Source organism: Hippoglossus hippoglossus, chromosome 19 (genome assembly GCF_009819705.1).
Source record: "Hippoglossus hippoglossus isolate fHipHip1 chromosome 19, fHipHip1.pri, whole genome shotgun sequence".
Classification (NCBI taxonomy): domain Eukaryota; kingdom Metazoa; phylum Chordata; class Actinopteri; order Pleuronectiformes; family Pleuronectidae; genus Hippoglossus; species Hippoglossus hippoglossus.
The window spans coordinates 14,750,212-14,771,087 of NC_047169.1; the positions used below are offsets into that span (position 1 = coordinate 14,750,212).

The 20,876-nt window shown below is 39.8% G+C and overlaps 1 protein-coding gene across 3 annotated transcripts in view; it reads right to left on the minus strand.

Moving 5' to 3' along the window:
• The window catches only part of LOC117753113 (zinc transporter ZIP11-like), a 115,630-nt gene that overhangs the window by 78,742 nt on the left and 16,012 nt on the right, over positions 1-20,876 (minus strand). For all 3 annotated transcript variants that reach the window (XM_034571001.1, XM_034570999.1, XM_034571000.1), the window contains exon 4: positions 16,392-16,550. In XM_034571001.1, coding sequence (XP_034426892.1) covers positions 16,392-16,550 — 159 coding nt within the window. The remainder of the gene's footprint in view (positions 1-16,391; positions 16,551-20,876) is intronic.

Consider the following 20,876-nt stretch of genomic DNA (forward strand, 5'->3'; position numbering starts at 1 on the left):
AGAGAGAGAAAGAGAGAGAGACAACATGTACTCATTAAACGGTCACTGTGCTCCATGATGCACCACGCTGGAAGCCGCGACACCGATGATGTATGAAGGGGCAGCAGAGTGTAATGGCAATCCAGAGATGTAATTACGCTGGCTTCGCTTCAAAAAGACAGGTGGAAGAGTGAGTCAAAGAGCAAGAGCCCGAGAGAACTTTCCTGAATGAAACTGCATACGCATGGGAAAAAGATGAAAGCCTCCTGACAAACCAAAAGGAACAAGAGTAAATCAATGGCTTATGAAAAGAATGAAGATGAAATAAATAACAAAAAATGAGCAGAGAGTAAAAGAAAGGGCTTTGAATTTGTTTTGATACTGTTGCCTATGTTTGTACATATGAGAAAGCTTTGAGTAACTTTGAGTTATTAGAGGTACCAGGTTTATGACAGGTGCACTCAAGAGGTTCTGTTTTTCTTGGGTACGAACACCCAAAGGTGTACGTGTGTGAGCACCTGTGCATGAGTGTGCATAAGCATTGGGGAGAAACACAGAAGAGCGTGAGCTTCCATAAATAAGAAAGACCTTAAAAGTTCCAGGAAAACAGAATACATCAGGACAGCGTCAAGTCTTCAAACAAAAATATACACCAGAGTTTCTGCGGATTTCAACAAGTTAAATTTCAGACCATAATGAATGAAATTTGAGACTTATATCTAGTACGACATATATTAAGGGATCCGAGTGGCAGAATTACGAACATTTTCCCATAAGTCAAGATAAGGTGAAGTTGCCTGGTAGAGAACAAACCTTGATATGCCATATTATCTCAGAGACAGGCCTTCCTACAGCCAAGTTGAGTTTGCTGAGATGAATAAGAGACAAACGTAAGCACATTTAAAACTTAGTATACGTTTTTAAGGACTAAAATTCAGATTATGTAATTTGTTTGCCTTTAGCCTCTTTAAGACCACGCAGAAACCCTGTAGACGATTAGTAATTGCCCAACAGAAATGCACATGTAATCATAAGGTGACATCCAATCAGCAGGACATCAGCATTGGTAAGTGCCTTCCAAAACCATTAGAAATCACTGCTGCTCTGTTCTCTTATTTGACAAAGCTGTTTGGTTGGTTCAAGGCACAAAAATCGCTTGGTAAGACATAGTGAAGGATCATGGTGAGTTTAAATTAGTATTTTGACTCCATTTAAACTAAAATTGTACTTACTGACAGACTACGTGAAAATGTCTCCGCCATGATCAGAAATATTTGGCTCACCAAAACTGGGCAGTTGAAGACTTGAGAAAAGAACATTGCCTGGTTTGATAAATCTCCATTTCTGCTGAGGCATGCAGATGGTGGGGTCAGAATTTAGGCATGATCAATGGTGGTGGGATGGCTTGCTGGCAGACTTTGGGCCCCTTAATACCAATCAATCATCCCGGATATCCACAACCTTTGAGAGCTGACCATCTGCATCCCTTTATAGCCATTAACTATCTTCTAATGGCTAATTCCAACATGATAATGCACCATGTCTATTCAAAATCATGTCATAAACATGACCTTGACTTAGTGGCCTTTCCAATAGAACACCTTTGGGATGTGGTAAAACAGAGACATTTACAACATGTTGTGGAATCCATAGCCACGAAGACCTGAGGCCATTTTGAGAGCAAAGGGAGGGATTAGCTGGAAATAGAAAGGTATCCTGATAGTGTGAGTTTATGTGGTAGATGCTATTATTTTTCTTGGGAGGATTTGAGTACATTGTCGTATGTGTCAAATGAAAACAAGAGGGTAAACAAGCAAGACACTAGTGTAATAAATTATTCAGTCAAGGCTGTTTGCTCTCGTATCAAATCGAATCCACTTGATGTGATTTTGAAAGTTGGCTTGGCCCAAAACTGGGCCAAACCAACTATGTCCAGTTCCTCTATTTTTTTCCAGTTATATAAACCTTGCCTTTTATAACTTTAGTGTCTGCTGCAGTGTAGCTTTGACTGTCAGAATCCCCCCACAGGTGCTGGGATAGGTTGTGTGCAGCTTGGTATGTAGAGCAGGGATTACAAGTCTCATTCCCACTGGGGCCACTCACGTTTAATATGCATACACTCAAAATAAAATACTACAAGGCCGTTTGGGGAACAGAGCTCACCACGCACGATTTGATTTAACAGTAAGTCAGGCATACCAGCCATTTAGCTACCTGCAGCGTCTCTTAGCAGTCAAAATCTATCTTGGTGTAAAGACTGAGTCAGCCATTTGATAGTGTGCAGTCAAGGAGGGAGAGAAGAAGTATGCTAAAAGTCCAGAAAGTGATAGTGGATTACTCCCTTCAGGTCACAGGGTTGTCAGGCTTGCTTAGGATAAATTCAGTATTTTAAATATACCCATTATTCATTTGCCATGCAGTTATTCTGATTCTTTGGTTATTTAATGTTCCACCGATTTTCTCACTCTGAACTCAAAGTGGTGCTCCCATCCCAAATGAGCTGACATTAACCTCATTGGAAAAAATGTTATTCGGCTATTGATATGGTTAATTAGTTATCTGTATTCAGATCACAGAGAGTATCCCCAAAGCAGTCAGGAGCAGAAAGAAACGGTAAAAGGAAGAAAGAGAGGGAACAAGCAGTACTGAGCCATAAATGATGATGATTTAAATCATGAATTAAGAGGGAAATACAATAAAACTGTCACTTATTTTTTGTATCATCGTACACAGCTTTATGTTGGACAACAGTAACAGAGGCTGTAAACATTACAAACACTGTAATGTTTGAAAATTACAAGTTGAGAACTAACTGGGATGGAGGCAGTGTAATATGAAGGGCAAAAATAAGTTTGCACTGAAAAAGGAAATGTCTGTATTTCTACATTCTACATTTTTTAACTTGTAAAGCACCTAGTAAAAGTGTTTTTTGAATGGTAATAAAGTTTATTTCTCTTATTATTATTATTTGATATTTATCTCTATAATTATTAATTCATTTATTTTGTAATTTCTAAATTTATTTACTTATTTCTACATTTGCATTTTTTCTGTATTTGTATGTTAATTTGGTGGGCGGGCTTAACTCAGTCTATAGCCTGATTGGTTATAGCGGTGTGGTCATCGAATTTATGACTTCTGACTTGCGTTGGCTGGTATATGGGAGCTTGTGGCGGGCAGTAGGCTTGACTGACAGTCATCACAAGTCCAGCACTGCAAGTTCACATTTTAGAACTCAAACAACACCACACCGTGAAGCACTTGAACACAACACTGAGACATTTGTTCAGTGAATCTGTGAGTTGCGTTCAGATCGGGTGATGCAACATGGCTCCGACTCCAGTTCAGCCAGAGATGTGCTGCCTAAAAAGGGAATTGAAAAGTAACTCATAGGGATCTTAAAAGATAAATAATGAAACTGACATATCTGCAACGTTTTTTTCTTCAGGCCATACAAAAAGAAGAGGAAAGCTGAAACTTATTCACATAACAGAAAACTTCATTCCACGCTTGTAAGCACAACTCTGAAAAAAATGTCAGACTTGCACTGCACAGAGAAGTTCATGAAGATAAACCACCAGCTTTATTCTGCAAGGGATAAAGTAAAACAGGATGCTGCTCTTGACCTAAAGTTATAAAAAATACACACAAAAAACAAGCAATCTCTGCTTTGTATAAAATTACTAATGTAGGTGCATTTTTATAACTATGAGTAAGTTGCGATGGTTCATTAACTTTTTAAATGTTACACATAGATTATTATTGTAGCTGTTTATTTGTGTACTCTTAGGAATACATTTCCATATCTATACGTCTCTGGGCTCTATTAATTCAGCTACTGGGGGGTCTCATCAAAACTGTAACAAAAGACCTAGTTTGATGACATTGTGAAGCAGCGTGGAATCATGGGAGTTGCTGTCTTCACTAGCATTGCTGATAGAAAAATCTACCAGATTCGCCTCAGGCGAAAATCATGACTACAGATGAGGTCATGTATTAAGTTTTATTCATGTTACTTAGCAAAAGGTAAATACATAATGACGACTCATTTCGAGTGACCAATACAAACAGTGGAAGGGGGAAAAAATTAAACTGGCTTACAATTATAGAACAGAAATTATAGCAGACACAAGCAAAGCCACGGGATATGACGCAGTTACAAATCAATCAAAAATGAAGGGTACTTTTACCTTGAATAAAATTGTAAATTTCTCTGGGTTTGAACATTGTTAGAAACATTTTGGATGTTGTAAGTACACAAGTAGGCTTAACAAAATATTAAACAGTCTAGTAGTTTTGAGACATTTTAACGAACTGTTAAACATTATATCTTACAATATTGATTATTAGAATCACTTCGTTTAGGACTGTACTGTTCCAAACCAACTGGGAGGAAGAGTGAACTGTTTATTGTTTGGTGCATTATTTAATCAAGTTCAGCAAGGTATTTGAATACCCAACACAAAATGACATTCCTTCAGAGAAAGGAGACAAAAATGTTCCACCATGAAACGACAAACATTAACGCAGAAACTGACAATCGTTTGTCTCAGCCAATCACTGCCAATCAAAGGCCGGGAAATCATACCCAGGTTGGAGTGTTCAATCACATGCAGGGAGGTTAGAAAAAAACAACAGGCCAGGAATATTCAATCAGGAACCATATTTCCTTCATTATGCAGTTACATAATAGTGCAAAGTGAACAAGCAGAAGGATGACTTCCATCATATCTTATTATGGATGCAAAATATTGTAATAAAAGTCAGTGAAGCTATTTTCTGTGGAGGTGTAATGGGGTGCAGTGCTCTGGCAGAACAAGAATAGGACAACCTGGACCCTCTAAAATGGATGGAACCTGTTCAGCAGCAAATGTGGGAGGGAAGCAACAAGGGAAGGTAATAACGCCATGTCTATTCAACACTCTTCTCCAATTAGTTTCTGTGAGAGAGCAAGGTGAACAGACAAGAGACATTCATGTGCACCTCTGAAGGTCCCAGTTATAAAGTGCTTGCTCTGACTTCCATGTGTTCGTGTGCTTGGTCGGAATGTGGAAAAAAAACATGGAAGCTCTAAAAAAAAAAATCGGTATAATTTATGTGTTCAGAGGATTTAAACCATACCTTGACTCCTCCGATGTTAGCATTATAATGAAAAAGGATCAGGTGTGACAGACATATAAATGATTTAAAATGTGCACCTTAGTCATTAAATGGTCAGGATTGGCTAAAAAGTCTGGGGTTAGGTGCTTGTGAGAGATGGAGATGCAGCTTGTAAGTGACAACAGTGAAATATTTGACAAGTTCAATTTCTAATTTGATTATTGGTACACCAAGTGAACGCACTAAGAGTTTGTGTGTGTTCGGTAAAGGTGGCTTCCCAGGTTGCTGTAATGATTGGGACGTTATAGGGACAAAAAGCAAGACATCATAGTGTAAATCATTACATTTTAAGGTGAAGACAAGTTTTAAGGTTTCATTTAAGATAAGAGTAATGGTTTGGCAAGTAGTAACGTGGTTAAGGTTAGATTAAATCTTCAGGAAATCAATGTTAGTATATCCTCTTAAGTCACAGAGACACGATTCTGTTTGTGTGTGTGTGTCTCTCTCTAATGGCCCTCATTAGAACATGTAGAATGCTAACCAATTGTGAAATAAGATCGCATTAAAAAAGGGAGAAATTCTACATATGCCCTGCTGTGGAATAACAAACATACTCCTGCTCAGAAGAACATGAAAAATTATAATAATGGTCCATCACACATAACAGTTTCACAAAATGACAAACACAAACCTCTTGTTCTTAACTGTTATGTATCTGTTATGAGCAGGGTATGAATCTGGTAGATGAGCAAGACTCGCTCTTTGCAGAACATCATCATCATCATCATCATCATCATCATAATCAGAGGAACCCTCGGGCCTTCTAGTGGCCGCAGAAGGTTGGACTAAAAATACACTGAAAGCAGTCAGGACCTGGGTCACAACACAGGAGTCTTGCTGACAGCTCCATTTGAGTGGGTTAACATCCTTATGTTAGGGAGGTCACACTGAAGACTTGATTGCCTTACGCCCGGCCTCACTGGCTGTGTGAGTGGCGCTTGGGTGAAGTGGAATATCCGGCCTTTCATTTTGGCACCCATGTTATCAGGTAAGAGCGTCCACACTGCCTGCCATCTCGAAAATGATCTTTCACCACAGATTCAATGTTAATCTGTCGAATATGTCACAAATATAAGTATTCGTGAGACTTCCTGTATCCTTTTCAAAGTAAAACCACACCCGCGATTCTGTAAAATGAATCAATTAATTTCTTTTAAAACGTTTTTTATTGTTATTGCAGGACAGGAAGATGGCTTCATATCGTGGAGTCCTGGCATTTAGTTGTGTATATATATATCTCACTTGAGGAAATACAGTGAGCATACCAGTAACCTCACATCGCAGCTCCATTGCAGACACACTTTAGTTTAGGGAAATTTATGCCCAACGTTACGGACATATACAGAAGGGGCCTGAGACTTCTGTCTGTACTCAGCATTCATTTTGTGGGATACAGACTACACAAATGAAACGGAGCAGTACCACCGGCATTCGTGGGGTTAGGGTAGCCAACAGTTGAAGCAAGACAACCATAAGACATGAAGACATGAGGACTTTTTGAGGAAGGACTACGCAAGTTGGTAAGAAACTACAGGCTGATGTTACTCTAGCCAAACATGGTGACAAACATGCCGCCTCTTTCCTAAAAAGGTACATTATGACGACCACGGTCACCATGTTTGTTGTTGTCGGAAACTCTTAACTCTGCGTTGCCCTCTAGTGGATATATTGATTAAAAAACTACGCCAACATCAAGGATGCAGGGAAGTATGGTGGCAATGATGGTTACATCGTTTGAAATGGAGAAATCTTTTTTTCATAAGTAACGGCAACATAAATTAGCTTGAAAAAAGAATTTAATCTTCATCTCATCAGTCAGAAGCAACTGATGGAGAAAAAGGCCTCAGAGTAAAATGAGATGGCTGAAAACAAGCTTACTACTTTACAATGCGAATGTCCCAGTTACAGCGTCCCAGCTGCTGAGCCGATCATCCGAGGTAACCATGACAAAACATTCCCGTCAGTCACTCCTGTAAGACAGCAACACCCCCCGACACAGCAAACAGTGAAGATGTCATGTGTTTGCCGTGCTCTGGTTATTGTTACCGCTTTCCACTTGGCTAACTGCCCCCTGCAAACTGTGGACAGGAAAATCCCCGATCTGGTGATATACTGTATACCATGATGCAATGCTCCCATTGCAGGCTGCCAACACATTTTCTTTTCCCCCGATCACTATTTGTTGTTACAGTGATGGATGCATAGTGGGACAAAGAACATAATACGGTGAGAAAGTAGCACCCTGTTTCATTCAAGTCTGTGCAGATAAATCAGGGTCTCTGCAAATATCTGCGAACATAGAATCAGCTTCACGTGAGAAGTGAGAATTTGAAAAATGGAAATTGGGTCTCGGGTTCTTTATTTGTCTCCCACCTCTGTTTCTTTGCTCTCTCCACCATCACTTTCACTCCATCTATTATACCAAGGTGCAGCACTCTCGCTTCCTGAAAATACTTAATCCCATAGGAGCTTGACCCTGATCAGCCCTCCTCTTCATGACTTCAAAATGAAAGCCAGAAACTACGGTTGTTTGCAAGAAAGTACAATCAAAGAGACTTCTATTGCACTGCAGTTCTATTTTTCTCTCAACAACAAAAATACACACAAAAAATTACAGAAAAACAAGAATATTTGTGGGAGAACGCAGAGTGAGTGGTACTGCTGTTGAGATAAATTGTGTAACTGTTTGAGGATAAAATTGGTTCATCAAAACACACCTTCACTGCCCTCATTTTCAAGCAAACAAGACAATTCATAGTTTCCATGTCCACCAGTCTGCTTATTCACCAAAGTCCACTAATGGGAAGCATGACCCCTATGCGGACGTCCACATGCAGCCCGAAACTTTTGACAATGTAAAACATATCCACCTACAAAAATGGAATGGAATATGGGACCAAGTTCGCCTGAGTGGAATGCCAGACTGACTCAGACCCTCATTTTCGTATGAATGGAACTGTGGTTATGTACATGTGACTGGAATGAGAACTAAGCTCTCAGCGTACTGGAAAGGCAGAAAGTGCAGTCAACCCTTTAACCTGGTCTCATTGATTGTCATGTTACATTACTATAATTTCTGAAACTAAATGCAATATTTATACCAGAGAAATGCTCAAAAATCTATAAAACCATATCTGCTGTGAGCCTATCTTATCAAATCCAATACAAGGACCAATTGTTCAACAATTACTTTGCTGGGTGTGGAGAATTCAGGCTTTAAATATTGCAGCAAATATTTAGGTTTTGTCGCACAATGCACTGATATTAACACATCTGAAGATGTTAACTCAATGCCCTTTGGATCCCGTTAGCATGAGGGGTAGAAGACAGCTGTGTGGGAAGAAAGAGGGAAATAGGAAAGCTGATAAAATGTCTAATTGGAACCATTATACAGTGTCTTGGTTACCTGGCTTTCATCACTTTTACAGCTCTCTTAGCTCTACCCTGCCTTTCTCACTCTTTCTTTCTCCCTTTCTCCCTCGTTACCTTATCACCGCCATCCTTCTCTCCCTGTCAACCCCAGGTCTCCCTCTCTGTCCATCTTGCCCTTCCTCCATCGCTCTCCTCATTCAGCTGCAGTGTTTGTTGAGGAACCAGTAAAAGTGGCACCAGCAGCTGTCCAAACACTGATGGCCCCCTGCTGTGTGTGTGCGTGTGTGTGTGTGTGTGTGTGTGTGTGTGTGTGTGTGTGATTGTTCCCAGTTGATTTCATGTTAGCTGTTATCATAGCCCAACATTTCTACTGTTGTCACCATGGCACCCAGAAAGGAAAGGGTACACAAAGAAGGTGGAAGACGGAGAGAATTAGGAACCAGAAGATGAAGGGAGTCACAGGAAAAGCGTGATGTGCTGAAGGAGCTTTTTTGGAAAGTAATGGAAAAGGCAAAAGGTATGAAGGATGAAACAACTTGAATAAAAACAGGGTAATTGGGGACATGAAAACAATAAGAGTCAGAAACTAGATCACTGTCACACAAGACCAAATAACAGAAAGGCAACTGCAATTAAAGGATTCACTTGAGATGAACATGTTCAGTAACAGTCAAGTTCCCAAAACAATTCCCTGGTCATTGTAGAGTAAAACTCCTTTAAATACGTAAAAAAAATGTAACTGAACTAGACAGAAATAAGAATAGAAACCTAAAATAAATTGATGAATTCTCATCCACTCACCATGTCAGACTAAATAAGCATATTTTAGCATATCAACTTAAATAGTTCAGTGTCAGTCGGAAAGTTCTCTCACTAAGACATTTGCTTCAGGCCCTTTATGCAATTCACAGTCCAGGATGATCCTCTGTGGTACCTGACTGGGAACCATCACTCTCTTTGAAATATTCATCCATCTCAAAGACTGTCTAGTTTTGACTTCCTACCATCTATGTCAAGACTGCTAAATTTAAACAATGTTTTTTTTAGCATCTATGACTTCACATCAATCCAAGACTAGTTACTGCCACAGTTCAGCTTTATGCTGCCATCTGTATAACCTTTTTCAGTATTAATAGCTTATGTATTTTTGCCTGCAGATTTTTCGAAGACAATTTTCTGAGCTTTCTGCACTTTGCTCTGGAGTGACATTGTGAATGAATCTAGGCCACAGATGGAGTGGAACAGGCAGCCTTAAATTATGCTATTCATACCCATCTCCCTGAGAACAGGTGACGTTCTTCAGGCCTGAGTGGGCAATTAAAGAACAAGTTTGACAAGTACCAGTGTGAACAAATCTCAGAGGAAAAAGTGAGAGCAAGTAGGGTGACAATATGAAAATATTTTTTGGAAAAGGCTCAGTGCGTCTGTCTTGGATTCTCACCATCCCCTCTGAGCAGTGTATATTTATGAAAGGTATACTTATGATCAAAGTACGTTCTCCACACTAATAGATTATTACAATCACAAAAACAAAGGGAGCATCCAAAAGTAAGTGTATAAACAGTGGAGGTGTCAAAATTCCTCAAAGCTTTTTGCTCTATAATTTATGGGTCACACATTTAAAAACACTGCACTTGCAGTTCACCTTCCACACACAAAAAGAGACGGCCAGAGGACATCAGGGTTAAAGTGAAGTTAACCCTAACCTTAAGTTAATTTTAACCGTTAAGTTTAAGTTAAATGTTTAGAGATGCATCGATGCATCGTTGTGCATTTGAATCGTTGACTTCTGAATCTTAATCGAATGCACCATCAATCTACAGAATTGATGAGAATAGTGTTACAGATGTATAAATGTGGGTGTGTACTCACAAGAACCCTTGGAATCATTCGGGTGAATTGTCCCCGCCTGCAGCCATGACATGGTGGCAATGGCTGCAATGTAATCTTATGGGGCAGCTGCGATTCCCCTTTAACCACTCTGTTACAAGGTACATCTGAGCTGAGATTAAAGGCCATGTGGTAATTCTGATGTCCAGGAATAAACTGTGTTGGCTGTGAATCAATTTATATGCAGATATTTACTATATCACCAGTTTAATTTAGAAGACGTGAGGACTTACAAAACTTTGTAAGGTTTGCTGAGCACAGCGCCCTCTGCAGCCGCATGTGGGGATTCATTCCACTGGGCTCCACATCCAGGCAGTTAAGCAGTTTTTACATATGGAAAACACAGCTTATCAATGTGTTGACTGGAGAGCTGACTGCGAGTCACACTCACTGAAATGAATCACAACTGACCGGTGGACTGGAATCAGAAATGCTGTTGCTGTAAAACTTGTCAAACTGAAGTTTTCTAGCAAAATATATATATATATTTTTTAAATTACTTCTTAGTCTTTTGAACTGATCTACACATAGCCATTACTCTAGAACTAGCCTGGTTCCTGCAGTTAAAGCCACTATTCAGTTAGGCTCGCAGAAGATCGTAACCGCTCATCAAAGCTACACAGTGTGAAAACAGGTGTTCTGGGCGCAAATTGGGGATGAAATTGGCACCAGTGTTGCTTTTATTGACCTCATATACACATAAACACATAACCTCTGACCAGCATGCTCTTTTAACTTTAAGAAATTTAAACTGCTATTCATCACAAATGGCTGAAATACTTCAAGAATGCCTTGTGTGTCTATCACTATGCATAAGACCTTTTTCTGAGTAAGTTCATGGCCATCCCCTCTGCCTCAGACTAACACAGAGAGTGAAGAGACTGAACTGCTGCATGGGTGGATCTAGGCCAGGAGGGTCATCTTCCCAATTAGCCCCTGCTGAGTTGAGAGAGACGAGAAATGACTGCGCTGAGTCCTCACAGCATCTAGTACAACCAAGCAGATTCTCAGTGCAGCTGTTAGTGAGCATCTGATTGTTTCGAAGCAGAAAGTGTCTCTTGTTTTGGTCCGACACAAGATAAAGGATCATCATTACCTCTTCAGTGGCAAATATGTCTTTGCAGCTGTGTCAACAGCAACAAGCAGCGACAAGTCCGAGCATGTGACAGTGACAGAGGACTCGGACTAGCACAAGCTAATAAGTAGAGAGGCAGACTGAAAGGTGAACAGAGCATCGACTATTTCAAGGATGCAAACAAATCCCAAATATTGTTTGATTATTGCATATTCAAAAGTAAACTATGATCCTACCCACGGACCCCTATGCAGGCTTCAGTGTGCAGACCCAAATTTGGGACCGCTCCAGGTACAATATATCCACCTACTGATTTTAGTTTAAACAGAACGCTGGGCATTTACATGTGACTTTTTTTGTGTGATAAAGAAAAGTTTATCTACTGAGCAAGGTTTAATTGTTCAATAATTTCAAACGATTATTAATTAACTGACTTGAATGATGTTTTAATATATATTTGGGACTATGTAGATCATAACTGACTAGTGCTTGTTTGTCTTGTTGGTGATGTTATTACTGTGTGCAGTGGGATATTGATATTGATTTAACATTGATGCTCTTTGTTTTCTTTTCTTTTCATATGTATTTGGAACTATAGTGTGACAGGGAAAAATGTACATATGCACACACACATAAGGAATGGAAAATTCAGCTCACAACACAATGCATCTCTAAAATATTCAAACCTCGTGATGTGAATTGGAGCAGAAAGGTTATTACACCCTGATCAACCAGACGTTATCAGCAACAAGCAGTAATCTTTTATTAAGCTTCGAAAGTCGTGGTTGACAAAAAGATGTGTGTGTGTTGTGTTTATTCGAGTGTGTGTCATCTTATATGAGTGTGCATGACGGTGATGTGTCAGCCGCTACTACATATGTAATTTGTGTCATTGCCACTGTCCTGGCGTGACTGCAGGAGCTTAAGGCAACAGCTGTTCTCTGCTGCTCCGACTGTAGTGGCTGCGTCACATTTCTGTCAGTCTCAGTCACGTCTCTCCCTGCTTTTTGTAATTCAAGGTTTGTGCTCTAAATATCAATCAAACCTTGGATAAGTTCCTAATTCACTTGCCATGAACCAAAATGCACTACATTTAATTGCAGGGCTCCAAATATATTCTTGGTAAAATAAACAATAGTGACCTTGATTAATTCCTCAAAGCGAAATGAATCATAAATGGCACTAATTGTAGAGCATTTAAATCGAGGTAGGAAGTCCAAACGTGGTCGAGTCCAAGACTTAGTTCATAGCTTGTATCAACACGCTTGATCCAATAACAAGTGGACAGCTCTACAACGCTTCCACACATGCATAAAGTGACCACTTGAGGCGCACAGCTCTTCAATGATATAACATTTTGCTCATTCGAATTGTAAATAACTAGAAAATCAATATGTGGAGAATATGTCCCCTTCTCACTCAGAAGTCGGTGCAGGTTCTGGTCCAGGCTCTGGTCATCTCACACCTAGACTATTGGAACTCCCTCCTGGCAGGTCTACCTGCTAGTGCCATCCGACCTCTGCAGCTCATCCAGAATGCAGCAGCTCGACTGGTCTTTAACCTACCTAAATTCACGCCAGTACTCCACTCCTCCGCTCCTTTCACTGGTTACCAGTGGCTGCCCGCCTCCGTTACAAAACACTTGCGTATCGAGCTGCGACCGGATCGGGTCCAGTCTACATCCAGGACATGGTCAAACGTTACACCCCAGCCCGTCCACTCCGCTCTGCATCTGCCAATCGGCTTGTTGCTCCCTCACTGCGAGCTAACCACTCAACAAAATCACGACTGTTTGCTGTCCTGGCTCCTCAATGGAGGAACGAGCTCCCCAATGACATCAGGACAGCAGAAAGTCTATACATCTTCCGCCGCAAACTAAAGACACATCTCTTCCGACTACACCTTGGATAAAAAAAAGAAAAGTAGCACTTTAGTAGCACTTATATGGCACTTACATATAGCACTTTGTAGTTTGGCTTTCTTGAAGAAAATTGTACTTGCTTGATTCTTGTTGTTCTGGGTTTGTACTCATGGTTGAATGCACTTATTGTAAGTCGCTTTGGATAAAAGCATCAGCTAAATGTAATGTTATGTAATGTGGCAGTTAATGTTGATATTGTAAATGGTAAATGGATCGTATTTACAAAGAACATTTCTAGTATTATTGTGGTTTGAATGGCGTTATCCACATTCACTCATTCAGACACATTCATTCAGAGCTACTGTATGCAGTGCTTTTTCTATCACACACCATTCACACTTCCCACAGTCGTCAGGGGCTTTTCAGTATCTTGCCCAAGAACACTTTGGCATGCGCATTGGAGAAGCTGGGGATTGAACCACTGACATTTTGATTAGTTGATGACTGGCTCTATCTCCTGAGCCACAGCCGCACCATTGTAGTGGTAGCCAAAATTAAGTCAAAAAGACATTGCGATGAAAAATTACTTTACATTCATTAAGAAACTGCAGCGAGCCAGAGGATGTCGGCAATGTGGCCGAGGACACATTTGCATTCACAAAGCTAAAAGACTATGGCCACATGCTTCCCAGACTACCAATGAATGTGGGCAGAGTGACTGGATCTCAAATGCGTCCGTACGCATCTTGGGTGAATTAAAAGACTAAAAAGATGATTAAAAGATTCAAAGAATTAGAAGTACTTCAAGCTGTCTGCTTGTGATCTAATCACCTGAGGTGAATATTCATTCCAGATACGAACAAGTCAAGACCAATTCTAAAAGATTTTAATAGTAAGCAATAGCAGCAATACATCATGTTACCACTGAGGATATATTTTCACTGAAATCCTGCTCACATATAACATCACTAACCTCTATTCCTAGGTCTGTGTGTACATACAATACATCTTAAATCTAAACTTTCTAAATCTGAATTGTTTTCACCAACGCCCCGGTCACATATCCTTGCAAAGACAGAGTTATTACTTTAAACCGAGAGGAGTTTGGGGCCGTGTGCAATAAGCTGCGGATGCTTGCGTTACTTGGTTTCAAGTTGGTTTACACTTGATAGAAAAAAAGTAGTACATTTTAGAGTGCCACTGGCATAATATCTGATGACTCTCTCTCACACACACACACAGACACACACAGAGGAAAGAGAGCTATCTGGTCATTTGTCAAGACCAAAGACTCAACAAGCAAGACAGTCAAAACATCCCAGAGTCTGAGATGAAAAACTCAAATTTACTGAGACTGGACTTGAGACAGAGACCATTCTTTACTTCAGCCCCGGCAGCATCTACATGTTGAGCAGTCGCATAATGCTCACTTACTTCAACAATGAAGTTGAATGCTTAATTTAATTAAATTCAAATACTTCATTTGAAGTTTTTATCTCTTTCAGAACCTGTCAAAGACAGTTTCTGTTATAATTTTGGGTAGTAAAAGTGTCTAGATCCTTGATTACCTATTATTTCCCTATCAAAGGCCCTACATGTAGGGCCATGTAATTATGTTCTAATCATAGTAAGAAGAATGGAATGGAGGTTTGGGTGATGTCTCAAATTATCCAAAGTTCAGTATTCAGTAGTTCTTTTATTTATTTATTTATTTTTGCTTTAATTAATTTGACATTTAATATGACAATAATTGGACAATAATTAAAACCAAAATAATTCGCAAATGATGTAAATGTGTATTTAGTCCTAGGGATGAAACGGTTAACGGTTTCACGATTAACCACGTTGAAATTCCAGACGGTTAGTATTACCATGTGAAATTTAAATGATCATTAAAACAACGGTGAAAAAGCTCATGGTGAAAACAACCAGCATCCCCCACTGTGAGCAATGGTGTCCCAGACACAGGCGCACTGGCACAGAATTTGATTTGGGGGCCCCCACTGCCTCGGAGCCATCAATTCTATTGACCATTGTCAATGTTTGTCACACACTGTAAATCGAACATACCCATTGTCACTTTTATTAGTTGTAGCTGTGTTGCTTGTAGGTGGATAAAGTCCGTAGAAACTGCAGAGCGCCTCACTCGGACATTTGAGTTCACACATGCACCTCCTCCGAAGAAAATACAGAGGAACAGCAGAGTCCAGTGCATAATAATGGTATAACCCAGGATATGTTTTCTCTAGTTTACCTAATTACAGATGTTCTTTAAATCCATCACGTGCAAACTATCGGAAGGTAATGCTGAGCAGCTGCACAAAGTAGAACACAGCTACTGCAGAGCTCGTTGCTTAAAAGGTCAAATGTTCCGCTGTCAGAGCTGGTGTCAGCACTGTGACAGCGGCAGCAGGACTAACACAGTAGTACTAACTTGCCAGTCCATTAACATTATATTGCGTATTTGTGTGATTGCCGGCATTCATTGATTTAAAATAATCCTAATATATAATCTATCTTTCTTGTGGGGCATTTCAAGGGCTCTCGGGGGCCCTCTGGTGGCAACAGGGTCCCGAAGCAACCGCTTGGTTGGTTTATGCCTCTGGCCGGCTCTGTTTGTCTGATTCACTCAAGAGTTCATAAGACACGTATTGAAACACAATGAAAAAAAGTCTAACATTTTGCGGGTAGGCTGTTAACCTGCCACACAAGACAAGACGTGACATGCACAGCCAGGGCATCAGGGTTAAAGTGACTGGAATGATCCAGATTGGTGATCCGACATCATCAATCATCGTTAAGAACTAAATAAATGTGATCGTCATTTTGAATTATGAGTGACAGAGACGAGCAGACACACACACACTGCAGACAGGAGAGAAGCTAACACTCTACCATGATCATATGGTTGATACTGTCCAGCATAAACCAAAGTTAGCAAGTCTACATTATGAGACGGGGGGTCTACACACTAGACAGGTCACCTGCTCGCCTACCACCAAAAACACTCTTTTGTTGTTCAATATATTCTTACTGTATGTGTGAGGTTCTTACCAGCAGGGGCATGGCCAGGTCAGCAAAAAACACAAAGGCCGCCCCAAGTGTGAATCCCACAGCCACAGGTATGAAAGCAAAAGATCCGTACTTCCCAGAATCCTCGGCCATGTTGATCGCTGGCGCAAGCAACGACCAATAGGAAGCAGCCAACATTACCTGAAGGAAGCAAAAGTAGAGAGAGAGAGAGGGCATTGAGAAAACATACAGAATTCTTGTGCAGTTCAAATAAAAAAGAACAGTGAATTTTTTTCAGTTGTAGTTGACCTTGACCCTACTCCTAACCTCCTGCCCACCCCTGTCATTTTGAACTGTGGATGTTGTGCAAAAATTACCCATTACCCCCATCATGGTCTATTCGAGGTACATGTAAGCACACAGAATATCTGCAGCTTCTGTTGTTTATCACTGAAAACATGCCAATTGTTATTCTCTTTGTGTTCTGGCTGATCCTCTCACATTGATTCCCAACACGTTATCAGCGCTGGAAACGTGAAACAAGAGTCGGTGTTCAGCCCTGCCAATCAAAAGCAATCATGCAGTCGTTTTGGGCTGCAGCACTCAAACGTGATGTACCACTGACATCAAACCCACTCAGCTTTTGTCAGTCACACAGATGGAGTATAACATCACCAGAGTTGATTGCAGTTCATTTGGCATGGCTGTAAATAAAACTCTTGGAGCTGGAACATGCATTATGGTAAACACTGCAGTTTGACTCCTGTCATTGCCTCTTAGCCTTGTCAGAGCCTGGCAGCTGCAATTGGCCGTCATTTCTTCCATTTACAAAATGATGCCCCCAAAAAGATTATTTTTAATATGGATCAGGATTGTGAACGCAGTAAAAAAAAAATCTGGTTATGATAACTACAGAACTACTATAAAATATTAATAGTGTAATATAATATATATATATATTATTAAGAGACTACAAAGAGCGGCAAAAGAGCTCTGACTGATAAGACTTAGCCACTACACCTTCTGCTAAATGTTGACCATGTCGGGTAAAACATGATTCTGACTAGAGCTGTCTTATATGACCAAATTCTCGGAATAAAGATAACGTTCATTTAATCTGCAGATAACGATACACAGCACAGTGAAATTCAACTAATAATTAGTAGAGATTTTCTTTAAAAATCTGCATATCAGAAAAAAATATATAAAAAAAAATATAAAACTTATTTAATTAGTTGTATACTATAACCCTGTATACTAAACACACAACCCCAATACTCCAAACAGACATGGAGAGGCCCTGAGCATCAACAGGGCTCACTGCTGCTTTCTTAAGTGAGGTAGGTTGGAAATGAGAAGGACTTGAACTGAGTGTAAATCCACCCAATCCGTGTGTCAGCTGATTCTTTTTTATGTTTTTATGGAAATGCTCTGAAAAACAAAATTATGAGTGAAACCGATTACTGTGGCCTTGGAGTTGAATAAAATCTTGACCAATTCTTCAAAGCCGGACCAAATTGAATCACTGGCTATGTAGGCATAATTGTGCTACTTATAATAAAAGGAGCAGCCTGATGAATAATTACAAAGCAGGTTTTCATTTTCAATTATTCTGCTTCACTTAGCTTCTTATTATAGCAGGCAGTTTCATCCAGGCGATGTGGTTGGTCAATAACAGCAACTGTTCCCCATGATTCCACATCAATTTAGTGTATTTAACTCGCTTTCCATGCTCTTATATTCACTTGGAAACTCGATAGAGACTTGGCCTCACACCTAGCCAGCAACACAACCCACAATTACAGAAAAAAGGACACTCGTGAGGGAGATTATTTTTAACTTCCAGCCCAGCTCTCTACCAATCAAGGGTGCAATTCTGCAATCTGGTGGACATTGTGCCCCACTGTGCCAACTGAGTCAAAATGGGGAGCTGTCTACATGTAACTTCCCACCAATTAAGAGTGCTCATGATAAGCAGTTTGACACGGTGCTGTTACAGCTGCCAAGCCTCAAAAGTGCACAGAATATACATGAACTCTGCCTTTGCTTGTGTGGGATTTCACGTTTTTGGTCTTTTATCATCATTAAGGACTGGAACATGTGTAATTTATGTGTTTCGATGATTGATATAGTTAAAATTAGAACGATTTTAGTTTTTCATTTTCTTTGTGACATGAAAACAATCTCCAAAGCTGCTCAATGTAGCTTCATACAAAAAAGCCCAAGCTCATTTTTTTTAACACCATATAAGAGAATAGTGACACTGTTGCTACCCCAACATCAGATTCTCCATTTGTTTGTGCGGCCACAGACATCCGGAAATGTAGAGCAGGTTTTCAGACCTACTGAATTCTGCACACAGTCCCTGAGAAAAACTAAAAATAGAAAAAAAACATTTTGATCTTAGAACATAAGGAATAGAAAGATAAGGAAAATATCATCTACTTTTGTACCATCCCCCTTCTTGTTCAGTGGCTTTACTACCAATACCTTTTTTCCCTGACACTATTTCAACAATGTGCTTCTGATCTTCCTTCCTTCACGTCTTCTCGTTCTCATTTGCATTTCCTGCAGTCAACCCCCAGGTCAATTTCACAATCTCCCCTCTCACTCATTAAGCCTGCATTCAAAGTCTCCAGGCTATTGAATCACCTGTCTACCACTGATGCCAGCACACAATTACTGCCCTGTTATTTCAATCAGGGTCAAATTATAATAGTGTTTTTGGACTCATGTTAGATTGAGTTATGGAGCATTCTGCTTTATTCTTATTATCATATGAACAAGTGAACAGAGCTGGAATCTATCTGCATATGCATGGATCGGCTAAGCGTAATAATTTGGGGAAAGGACTGACCAAAAACTGCAATTTAGACTAAATGTATTTATCGTACGAACCACATTACTGCATTTACATTATTTGATATTCTGAGCATGTTGTCTTATACAAACTGTGAACAATGTGTGGAAATCTTTCACTTGGTGTAGACATTCATTTCCAGTTTTCATGTTGTGTGACCTTCAGGTTGAATTTAAAGCTTTTAATTTGTCCCAGACGCTCACAATTAATGACATTCTTATCAGTCTCACCTGGACATTGTTCGTGGTTTTGTGTTAATTAGCAAATGTTAGCCGGACAATCATTCAAAAGAGGTTCTAGTATTCCTGTGGGCTTGCAAATTGTAAAAAAAACTAATGAAAAAGTAACTTTACCAAACAAAGAACCAAATAAATTGGATTAAACCCACAAATGCTTCAAATTCACCTTGGCGTCCAAAATATACTGGATCACTGGGTCTTTAAATTGAATGTTGCATAAAGGTTAAAGTCCTAAAAACAGCAATTCACATAAGGTGCAATGACAGAAAGAATAGAAGGAATACATGCTCGATTCAAATCCAACTCTTCTTCTTTCCTAACGATAAAACAGAAAGATTTAATAGGCCTAATACAGCAATGAGTGCATAGTTGTTTCTTTGTTGGCTTGTGGATTCCAGGGCTTTTACTTTTTATTCAAACTAATTTGAATATATTTGAACAAATTTCGTGTCATGTCAAATAAAATCATTGAATTTTAGAAAAAATGAAAAATTGAGTACCCAACTTTTGAGGCTACGAACTGAATAATATCGGCACGTACGATTCACATTAAACTGGGCCATTAAGCGTTCCAGATCACTTTTTTCTAAGGGTCGATACAGGCTGCTCTTGCCAACATATTTGTAATTTGAAATGAAAAGCTGGCCAGGGAAACACAGCTTACCGGAGGACACAACAGCCACAGGCTAACATTAACACACCTGCCGCCAGTGATGGAGAAGTTAAACTCACCATGGATGATGGAAAGTGAAGGCATTGGCAACTTCATCACCATCTTTAAGTTATTCATTAGCTAGTTGATTAAATGAAAGTAATAAACAAACAGAGAGAGAAAAGTAAAGAAAAAAGAATGGCTATAGGAGCGCATACTATCTGTATGGTACCGGAGGTTATAAGGTCTCTTGTGTGTACATCCTGTTAAGATGACACAAGGTCATGCGAAGAGGATGAGGAGACTCTTGTGTTAGTACCCTTTGAACAGGTTTTTGTTTTATGTAGTTTTCCAGGATTTCTATATAATGTGGATAGTACCACTACACTGGGACAAGTTGAATTCTTTAAGTCACATTTAGAAAATACTTTTTCCAGTGTATGTTCAAACCTCCCTTCGCAAAAGACAACATTAATGATTGTCCTACTTTAATTAACCTAATATAAAACAGGAAAACGGACATTATGAGTTGCTTAATCAAACTTCCCTCTGAAGTCTGCTCTCATCATCAGGGACACTTTTCTCGACACTGTGGGATGCACTGGTCTGACACTGCGTGAGAACAATCATCTGAAGGCTCGTTGCAGTTTAATTAATCCTGCAATCAGTGATTACCCTGCTGAGTTAGAAGGATTCATATGAGCGATTAACGTCAATAACAGAAAACGACACTGACTTCTTTTAATGGTTTTCATTACTGCTGTTTTTTCTGAGGT